The 11,517-nt window shown below is 36.0% G+C and overlaps 1 protein-coding gene across 1 annotated transcript; it reads left to right on the forward strand.

Annotated features, from left to right (window-relative positions):
* The first annotated feature begins 363 nt into the window (after positions 1–363).
* On the forward strand, positions 364–11,517 carry LOC106522848 (protein SSUH2 homolog). The gene is made up of 12 exons (XM_014016044.1): positions 364–478; positions 3,669–3,860; positions 3,942–4,014; positions 4,105–4,234; positions 4,740–4,800; positions 5,564–5,685; positions 6,622–6,684; positions 6,783–6,862; positions 7,228–7,320; positions 9,400–9,508; positions 10,486–10,593; positions 11,129–11,517. Exons 1-12 carry the CDS (start codon positions 469–471, stop codon positions 11,267–11,269), a joined length of 1,182 nt encoding a protein of 393 aa, XP_013871498.1. The 5' UTR covers positions 364–468; the 3' UTR covers positions 11,270–11,517.

Raw genomic sequence — 11,517 nt, forward strand, 5'->3', positions numbered from 1 at the left:
ACACATAAAGTATCGAACCGAATCGTTAATTTTCTGTATCGTTGCACCCCTACTAAACGTGTGTAAACGTTTTAGTTGCAGTGCCAAACTTTAATTAAAAATGAGCCAACATCCACAGAAAATGTGTTTGGAATCCAAAAGCCGGACAATTTTGACGTATCGCAAATAAGTGTTTTGTTTACATTGAGAGCATACCTGCAATTCACAGTTGTTTATGAATACATCTGGAGAAACTACTAAATATTTTTAAAATGCACCACTTCATTTGAGTACTTTAAAGTTTTTAATTCAGGAAGTTGGTGTTTTGATTGTGAAGCCTTTCACCTAAAGTTATTTTATTCTGAAAGATTTACCGGAAGTGGGTTTTTCTTATTGATTACTGGCGTAGATAACAGAGTGTACGTTTATCACGAGATTATTAGTGTTGATTCAAACAACCGAGCAAAGTAAACGTGTTCGAGCGGCATCATGAGCGCAGGTAAGATACTTTAGACTTTATTTCGTGCAGTTTTCTGAAAGATAAATGTAAGAAACCATTCAGCAGACAGACGGTGGGAGGAGCAGCATGTCCCACAAGAGAATACTGTCAAGACAGAATAAAAAACAAGATTTTTGACCTGCTTTATATCTAGGAAAGGGAAAAAAAGTTTTTTAGACAGAAAAGTTAAACACTGAGGGCATATGTAAAAAATAAAATGTAGCTTTAATGTATAAATGTAATTAAGAAGCCACGCCCTGTTTGTTTTTAGAACATGACTGTTCTAAYTCTGATTACGTAAACTGAGTATATTTTTGTTTTGATCCTTTATATTAGTGCCAGTCTGTTTTTGGKTGTATATTTGGAACTGACTGCTGGTTTTTGCTGGTTACATGAGTTTTGCAGCCCTTTCTGAGAGAGAAAATCGACCCATCTCATCCAGAGAGATGCAGTTATTTCCCTGAGGCAGCTTTGGCTTTACTGTAAATCTGAAATATAAACTGACACCGACTTTGTCCTGGAAGATCATTAAAATTCAAACAAATCTGTGAGGTACAGAAATAAATAAATTTCACTAAATTATTCTGTTTAAATTTAAGGAAATGTTTAATTACTTAGAACAGCTTGTTTTAGGCTGATATAACAAACAGTGCTAATTAAAGCCAACGTTATGAAAGTATGTTAAATTAATCTAGCTTTATTCTTACAATTTAGCTAATGATGAAATAATGTTTACTTAGACTTAAATCACTTAATTTACGCCATAAAATAAAGAAACGTTGAATATTTTCATGATGCTATTCAAGAAAATAAGTAAGGAAAACTCATTAAGAAAAATGTGCTCACAAAATTCATATATCCGAATGTTGAAAAGCATTAATAAAACTGATAAGTGTTCAGTAGTCGTTTGACCAAATAAATTCAAAATATCACATTTTCACTTTGAAGCTATGTTTTTAATTATTAYGACTTCTTTTAGTCAATTAAATTACTATACAATTCATGTTTAAGGTCCGAAATCAAAAACTTCCACACAACATACAGGAAATGTTTGGTGACAGAGAGGGGGGTTATAATTTAAGAGGTGAAGGATATTTTAAAAAACAACATATTAGAACAACCAGGAAGAGTTTTTATTTATCAGTGTGTGGAGTAAATGTCTGGAATGGATTGAATGATGAGTTAAAAAAAAATTACAAATGTAAACCAATTTTAAAAAACTGATTAAAGCAGAGCTCATTTCAAAATATGCTATATAAGATGTTTAATGTTCAATAGTCTATAATGTAATTGATGATATAAATAGTACTTAAAATAATTCTACATAGTTAAACATGATGTAAAATGGAAACAAGTTGTCTCTTTTTGATGTTCTGAAAGTTAATGGATAATAAATTGACAAGTAGGAAAGGGGCAGAACATTATATGATGTATCTTCTACCTGCTCCTTTTCGAACAGAAAATATAAAATTTTGCATGTCACACGGGCAAAATAATTTGTATTACATTTTATTTCTTAAGTTTGTTTCATTCTATTTTCTTTTTTTTTCTTTTTGATTGTTTTAACGTCTGTTCGAAATAAATAAATAAATAAAAATAGTTAAAACACTAAAGGTTAGGTCACTGTGACGCATTCTAACAAGAATTCAAATCATCTGAGATATTTATTGATGTATTATTGAGTCACTGCACGCTGCGAGGGTCATACATTCCATGAAAGCAAAAAAAAAAGTTGGTGTGAGAACTGCAGAGGCGTTAAAATATTCTTTCGCAACATTTAATTAGATCCTTTTTTACTTATTTTTTCTACCTTTTATTTCCAGCAAAGCTTCACTAGAATAAAGGCGTGCTCAGACAAGTGATTGGCTTTTTATTGAATTTCTTTTTAAGTACTGTGGAAAAGGTGCAGGGTGGGGGTTTGATGAAATGTCCRCCCCCGTGTTGCTGTTGAAACATACACCAAGCTGAATTTGATATTAAATAAAAAGTTTCACATTCTGGTTGTTTTTGATTTTATGTAACATTTTCTCCCAGATGGGAAATGACTAAGAAAAAAACAATGYGATGTTTCATTTCCTTTACTAATTCATGGTGAAAGCTGGAAGAATTTGCTTTAAAAAAGAGCAGAAACTCTGTTTTTAAGCTAAAAGAATCAAAATGCTGAACAAAAGCTGAAATAAGCAGAGCATTAAAAGCTTAAATTAATAAAAACACAGGCTAAAAGTAGCAAAAGACTAAATGTGGCAAAAGGCTTGCTAAAAGCTAAAAGTATCACAAGAGTAGCTAAAAGCTAGACTATCAAATGGTTAGCTAAAAGCTAAAAGTAGCAGAACAATACCTAAAAGCTAACAGATTTTAGAAAGTTTACATATTTAAAATCTGTACATTAACCTCCATAGCTGAGTGTGATTGCTTAGTCAGTCCTGAACCAGGAAACAAAATCAGGAAGTTGAGCTGTGTTAGATGGGAAATGTTGAATTATCGTATCAGCAGCTCAAAATTATCATAYTTTGAGGAAAATTATYGTACACGCCCAATTTGCATTCTAGAGAGGCTCAGATTTACAAATATGTCCTGCCACAGCTCACAAGTGGCCTGTGTTCGACAAACTGCACGTTCTTTTGTTTGTAATAAAGGTAAAAAGCTCTGTATCAACCTGTTCAGTCAGGAAAGTAGTGATTGGAGGTCCTTTTTTTTTTAAATAAAACCTTTACTGTAAACAAGAACAAAACAGAGCCTGGGGAAATGCTACATAAAAAGAAATATTAGATAAAATGGCTATAATAAAATGTAGATTAATAAAATAGGTCAAGTTAAAATGAAATCAGGAAAACACCAAATCATTGTAGTTTATTGTGCTTTTGATTAGTCAAGAAATAAATTGAGTGCATTTACTGTGTAAATTTAATCTGTAAACTTCCAAAATCAGTTTTGTTCTTTAAAAAATAGCTTCTGGTGACACCTGGATGATTATCAAATTTGAATGTTGCTTAWACCCCTCACCTTCTCGGTCCCACCTTTTTCTTTCACATAAGTGCTGCTATTATACTCATCTTTGCTGCTACTAATTGAGAAGTATCAGATGAGTTAACAGGAACAATAGTTTGACTGTCTCTTGTTGAGAAGATATTCACGTTTCCGCTACATCTGTAAGGATCTGTGGTCCGAATTGTGTGGTTGTTCGTTGCAGCTATACATCCACCTCCTGGCGCCCCTGCAGGCAACATGTATCCCCCTCCCAATGCTCCTGCAGGCAACATATATCCCCCTCCCAATGCTCCTGCAGGCAACATGTATCCCGCTCCCAACGTCTATCACCCTCTCAACGCCCCTGCAGGCAACATGTTCAGCAACATGCCCGGCTATGAGGGGATCGGAGCAGGTAGGACCAGTCCAGCTCACCCAACTCTTCAGAGTAAAAGTCCTTTAGCAGCTAAATACAAATTTGCCATCCTTCTTTCAGGAGGTTTCCTGCCTCCGCCCATGCCTGCAACGCCCGCTCCGCCCCAACCTCAGCCTGCAGCCGACAACTGGAGGTAAGACGGAAATGGAAACAAGCCGCCTGATGCTCGCCGTCTGCTGGAGGCTGCAGACATTACTGTTTTAAATGTTTCTGTGTTCTTCAGCATCCCCGCTCTGTCAGAGGACGTTGCTCGAGGGGCGTTCAAGAGCTATGTATCCTCTCAGTGCTGCTACGGTTCAGAACCGGCGGATAAAGGTGTCATCACGAACATGGAGCCGCTCAACACATTCAGGGTGATTTGATTTTACGCTGTAATGTTACTGTTGGTGTCTATGATAGATTAACTATAGATAATGTCTTCTGTAGAGCTGAAGACTTAACTTCCTGTCATGTTTGTCTGGTTTTAATCTCTGATTAATATCCAACTATTCATTCAAACAAATCTAATCTGTTGTCCTTTCGGAACTGATTATTTTACAACTAATGGATCCTTTGTGATCCAGCTAAAGTTACCTTATTGAACATTAAACATAAGCAATAAACTATCCAGACACTAGAGAGTGACCCAAAAGCTACAAACAACTGTCAATAAAAGCCACGACTTCCTTTTCAGATAAGTTTTTGTGAAGAACTCATGATTAGCAAACAATATGAAGTGTCTTGTTTGCCACAAATAAACAGTATTGTACAATTTTAACATAAATGACAAAACACCTTTATCTCTAAATCATTTAAATCTAAATTCAGTGTGTCTGTATCCAGTGATGCCAGTTGTTTGTCATATTTTCTGATCTGTAGTACCGTCTGGAGACGTTCACTGAGGCCAGGTCCACTGAAATGGCTCAAAAACCTTACGAAGGTAAACGCACACATTTCTTTTTTCAACTATTGTTTTGTTTGATCAATTCAGTGTTTGTTCTAAAATCCTGAAAAGCTTTTTATTTGGTTGCCGTGAGTTAAATAACGCTTCACATTACGTCATCTTTAATAAGGATTTCTGAAGGTGGTTGAGCAATTTCTGATGAGTAGTTGTTCTTAGATCATACTACGATGTTTAAAAGGAACGTTTCTAATTTGAATCCAACACACCTTAAAGGTGCGCTTGGGCTCAGTGGGTGTGTGAGGGAGGTGGGTATTATGTATTTTCATGGCACATAGTCATACCACAATCAACTTTGGGGTTGCTCTGAAAAAGATGTAGCTACATATCAAAAACATTTTGAACAATTGAAACGCCTTGAAATTGGCCTCTGTTTCTTTAAGAACCTCCTACCGTTCCAGACACTCCCATTTTCAGCACGTCTTCACAACCATGCTAAACTTGTTGTTCTGTGGGGCTGTAGCTCAGCTGGGGACTGAGCTCCAGGGGAGGGGCTCAGTAAGAATTGAGTTTTAGGGAGGAGCTATGTACAAATGGGCGGTGCTTTGTACCTGCAAGCCTTCTGGCAGCTCCAAGCAGCTAACGCAGGAGATTGAAGGATTTCTCAAACATGCAGGAATGAGTCAAATCAACACTCTGGGTGTGTTTTTGGTGAGAGAATAGCATTATAACAAGACATAAAGCATGTTATAAAGCTTACACTTGAGTGACGGTTTGCTGTGGTTGTTTCTGTGCTCACCAGGGGAGAAGGCTGACTTCTACACCCAGACGGCCCCCCGACCCTGGGAGGTGGAGGTCAAAACCCCCAACCTCTTCACTAACCACACTGAGGAGATCCGTGTGCCCTACACCTCTGACATCAAGGTTTTTTTTTTATTTTTTTTGCATTTTGTAATTGCAGCAATGCATCATGGTTAGTACAGATGTTACAAACCATCATCAGGCAGCCTGACAAAGTTTGCTTTATTTTTCATGTGCTGCCACTTTAATTTGATTTGTGGAGGGGTCTAATATTTGTTTTCTAGAGTTTCATTCCTTCATTGATTTGGGGTATTTTGGTATATTTTTAGGTTTTGTTTTAGTCAGTGAAGATGCCCTTTATTTTTAGAGTTATAAGGTTAAAAAGACCAGAAAGTAGCTTCTATTTGATCTCCAAAATAACGTAGATGCACCCACAGGATGTCAAGCCGTCATCAACATGGCTTTCAGAGGTGTTTGAACAGGTGTGTGAACTGGTAACACATCCTGAGTGAGTTAAGCAGCAGTTCTGAAAGCTGAGGTCCAGATCACATTGTAGGTCATGAGACAACAAGTAGGCAATTTTAGGATCTTCTCTCAAAAGTGCCCAGCATTGTTTTGGTATAATCATTCCAAGAGGTAAAAAACATTCTTTATAATATTATAAAATAGTAGATTTGAGTAGTCAGGTTGCTGTTTTTAAGCTTAAATATTTGGGAACCACAAAGCTTCAAATTGGTTTTGTGGTGATGTAGTTGTTTTATTTTGGTTTCCCCTCGGATTGCATGACTTCTGAAGTGATGWAAGGACCACCCAGCAGGCCGTACAGCTGTGGCAATCAGGTTGTTATAATCATAAAATGTCTCCATATTGTATTGACTCAAAAAACACCATCAAGATTGTCTTATCATTAGATCCGACTGGAAGTTAACAATTAATCTAAATGATATCTGATTACAGAGACCTGTCTACTGAGCTGTCAAATTACAACCAGGATTTTGATGGTTTGTGTGGATCCTTGGCYGTAAAGTTATTTTTTAATTTGTGCGTGCTTTTATGCAGGAATGCAGTGACTGCCATGGCCAAGGGAAAAAGACCTGCCAAGACTGCAGTGGAAGTGGACATGTAAGGGGGGGAAAAATTCAGTAATTTTTAAATTAGCGAAAACGTTTTATATGTAAAATTCATTTTTGCTACAAAAAATGTTTGTTTTTTGTCCGTAGAAATCATGCACAGAGTGTAATGGCTCTGGGAAGAAGGAAGATGAAAACTGCAGCAGATGCAATGCAACAGGAAAAAACAAGTAATCCAGTTCTGATACAATAACACAATGATAGTCAGATTCATTCAATCAGGCGGTTGCAAAATTCACGTCAGGCCTTTTAAACGTTTTATTATTATTTTTGTTTGTTTTTTGAGAAAACACTCCTCCTTTTTAACTGACAGTAAATGAAACTTTTAAGGTGTTTTCCAAAACATTATGAAGGTTTTAGGTTTCAAAATAATATTGCTTGTCAGGTTTTTTTTTCACTTTTAATTAACAAATATGACTTTGCTCCAATCCATAAGTGTAATCTGTTGCTTTAAATTCCCATATTTAAACTTGAATTAAACAATTTAAAAATATATAACGTGTCACAAATCTTACATGTGTGTTTGTGTGCCGAGGTGTTCAAAATGCAACGGTAACGGGACAAAGGAGTGTGAAACCTGCAAAGGAAAAAAGAAAATACTGACCTACGTCAAACTCAAAGTGGAGTGGTGAGTATTCATAAAGTACAAGAACTGCACCAGGAAGGGATTTAAGCTGAGAACAGTAGTAGATTATATTGGAGGTAGCTTACTGGGTTCATAGAAATAGTAAGGGAGGACATTTACATGTGTGAATCAAWAAACGATGCATAATAAAGTGATAAATACTAAGGTGGGAAGATAAAACGTACAACTGCGATGTAGAACAAACTTCTCAGCTTGTTTGTCCTGGCTTTATTTGCTCTGTGGAGCTTGCCAGATGGTTTACGAAGCAGCAGGTGTGTCTATCAGAATACACGCTGTCCAAGAAAGGTCGTCCCAATTATGTTCTGTGCTGACTTTAGTGCCCGTCTGAGTTTCTTCTGCTTTTCAGCTGTGCCGTTAATAAATCACACAGCAGAACTGTACAGGAGAGCAGGGGCGAAGCTAGACATTTTGCGTGGGATAGCACAGGGTGGCCAAGGTGTTTTTTTTTAGGGGGGCACATAAAAATAAATAAAACTACTCTGGGGTTTGAAAATTCAAGATGGCCTCCCCATCTAACTTGAAATGGCTCTAATTCAGCTGTTTTAAGAAATATTGAGTTGAAATTTTTGTGATCGTAGTTAAGAACAAAAAAAATAATGTCGCTTATTAGTCGTAGCTAAGATAACTGCTAATGCTTATTTCAAAAAGTGCTACACACTGCTAAAAATTAGCATATTAGTAGCAGGAGAACAATCTTTTGCTGAATCTGGTTTTAAATTCAAGATCCAAGATGGCGGCCAAAACTAATTTCAAATGACTACAACTCAGCCATTTTTAGAAATATCGAGCTGAAACTTGGTTTGATGGTAGCCAAGAGCAATCCCCATGACATTCTGAAAGCTAACCCAGCTAACAACAAAGGTTTTACATTTATAGCTTGTTTTTGAAATGCCACAAGCAAACGCCACCCCACTTGTCAATCATTTGGGGGTGGGCATTTGCCAACGCACTGGCTCTACACCTGGTAGTGGTACAGTAAAAGCTGAGTGGGAATTGCTGGAGGACGTTGGCTCTTTTTAGTTACAAGACCAGGCTTGTTGCAAAAATTCCAAAAAAGAAGATTGTTAGTAAAGAAAAACCCCTCAAGGGTTCCAAATATTTTATAACATGTTCTTTTTATTCCAACAAATGTGTAAATAAGTTTTAAAGACAACTAATAGGACTTAGACCGACAAAAGGTCCTTTAATAAGGATCTTGTTTATGGTTTTAAAGTGCTATAGAAGGTTTTCATTCTCATTTGTGATCTTTTTAAACAAGTCTGAAGAAATTCAATGATAAATTTGGTTTGCTGAATCTTCCTGAAAACGCATCAATGAAAATATTCCAGTGTTTGTTTGTTTGTTTGTTTTTTACAGTATTTCAGAGAAGTGAGAAGAGTTCCTAAGAACCTTTTAAAAGTGTTTAAAAGCAACAGGAAGCTGTTTTAATTCCTCTTAGTGTTTTACGACCTCTATTTTATTTAATAACTGTAGGCAGGACTGCTTTGTTCTATAACGATTCAGCATGATTTATTCATGAGACATGAAGCTTTCGTTATTCAAGCATTTGAGTTGGAAAATAACACGTTTATCTCTATGCACATGTTTAAATCTTAATCCAGATTATTTAGTTTGTTTCTGCCTATCCTTGCTTGCTGACCTTTATGTAATTTTGGCTTCTTGAAGCTTCTWTTTACATTTTATTACAGGGCCTCTCAGCTCTTTTTAGTCAAAAGTTGCAAGTGTTAGTCTGTTCTTCTGCACCTGTTGTCTCTGTGCCAAGGATCCAAAGCTCACAACTAAACTAACACAGAAGATACATATCTTTATATTAATGTCAGTTCTATAGAMAGTCAGTGTATTACTAACATCCTACAGTGTTCAGTACAAGTGTATAAAACTTAAACTGAAAATGTTTGGCGCCCTCTAGAGATTAAAGATAAAATGTTTATTTTGAATTTTTGCATTTTATACACTGCTAATAACTTACATGTTTGCATGGCTCATAGGTTGGATAAGATATATGTGTAGTAATGACAAAAAATGTTTTTTTTTCCATGTTGTTTTTCTGTATCTCTTCAGGAAAACCAACATGGATGATCATGTTGTTGTGGAGCAGAACTCTGGTCTGAAGGCTGATAAGCTGGCTTCTGTGAACGGCAAGGAGCTGTTCAAGAACAGCCAGAACATGGTAAACACACACACACACACACACACACACACACACACACACACACACACACAAACTTGTTTTTATGTCCTTGTGGGCCCGTTCCATGACTTCCATTCATTTTTTGGTAATTTTTTATTTTATATCCTAACCCTGACCACAAACCCTAAGGCTAACCTCACAGGTACCTGACCCTAAAACTAACCTAAACTCATTTCACACCTTGGTCCTAAACCGAACCCCTACACCTGAAATTAGCATCCGATGCACATTCGGTCGCCACGAGGCTGACCTTTTCTGGAAAATGGTTCCCACAATGTAACAAAAATGTGACAAAAACACCCACACACACACATCTGTAGTGTTACAGCTCATTGTCATGCTTCAGGGTTTAAACAGGATGATGGAAAACATTAAGAATGTTTAAATTTAATTGTATCGTTTTTCAAGGTTAAGAAGTGCTGTAAATTTTTTGAGCTTTCAAGTTTTAAAGTTTTTGAAATTGTAATTGTATTTATTTCATGATAAACTACAGATTAGAAGATCAGAAACAAATTGTTTAGCCTTTTATGACGATGACTTGCTGCGCTTGTGACTGCTTCATTAGTTTTTATTGTGGATTAATGATTATTTCCTTTTAAACAACTTGAGTAGCTGAAAAACTAACTTCCTCAAAGTCTAACGCAGTCACATCTCTTTTTTTACATTGTTTGCTTTTCCTTTAGCAACTCTCTGTAGATAGAGAACTTTGTTCTGTTTTTTTATTTTTATTTTTTTTAGAATTCAATAAATCTATGTGATGAAGAAACCACTATCATTTTGAGTCTGTATGTATTGTTGAAAACATCTTATCTGCATAATAAATAGCTCAGATAACTTGGAAAAATATTTTAATTTAACTTGARTCAAAGTTTAGATGGGTCTGCAGAAAAAATATACCTTTTTTTTCCCCATAGATGAGTTCTTCATATATTTGAAGTTGATGTGTCTCCTTACAGGTCTACCCACTGCAAGGTTTCCCAAACCCTGCTGTTTTTGAGGCCTCTGACCGGCTGATCAAGGAGCATCAATCCAAGTATGCTCAAAACTTCAGGATCTTGCAGCAGGTATGAAGTTGAAAAGATAAAACAAACAACTTCTACAACTGTTAGTTCAGTTTTGGCAACATAGACCAATTTTTATTTCTTAGTTTTACACTGAAAGGCAATAAATTGTAGTGTTTTAGCTAATAGATACCTGTGCTCTGGAAGAAAATAAAGGTATTTTGGAATAAAAATGAAAGTGGAAAGTTGTTCCCTGTTTTTGTTAAAAGAAAATAAATGGTCTTATTATATAAGCAATGTTGTTTTCAGTTTAAAACTAAGACATTTTTGGTGCTAATAATGTGTCTGCTAAAATATGAAAAATCGCCTTTTGAGATGATACATAAAAGGAAAAAAATGTTCTTTAGAAATGTGAAAAAGCAGATAAAGTGATGTGAACATATAGAGCACTGAAAATGATGCCATAAGTTATATTTTTGAGCTTTCCTCCTCATTATTGTTGATGCTAAGCTAACCTGTCAAAAAGCAGATATGAGAATTTCCAAAATAAGTTCACTTTTTTTTTCCATCGATGTATCTCTGCATCTGTGTCCCTCAGAGGCAGACGGTCGAGCTGATCCCTATCACTAAAGTGAATTACAAGTGGAAGGAAAACATGCATGTCTACTACGTTTACGGAAACGAAAACAAAATCAGCACCGAGGACTACCCAGATACTTGCTGCTGCGTCATCCTGTAGATGCATGAAAACACACCACTTGATGCAAACTCATGTTTTACTTCTCCTTTCTTTCTAATATGTTTCCACATGAAATGCTTTAAAACTGCCTTGTTTGGTGAATAAGCCGTCCAGAGCTTCTATTTTACCTCAGGTAAACAAAAAAATGGGGGATTCTGTTGTTTTGTGCATGTGACACTATGCATCCTGATGACAAAGTATTAGCTGTGTTCAGCAGGTCATTTAATTTTTCTGATATATATAGGAAC

This window comes from Austrofundulus limnaeus, unplaced genomic scaffold (assembly GCF_001266775.1).
Source record: "Austrofundulus limnaeus strain Quisiro unplaced genomic scaffold, Austrofundulus_limnaeus-1.0 Scaffold137, whole genome shotgun sequence".
In the NCBI taxonomy this organism is placed as follows: domain Eukaryota; kingdom Metazoa; phylum Chordata; class Actinopteri; order Cyprinodontiformes; family Rivulidae; genus Austrofundulus; species Austrofundulus limnaeus.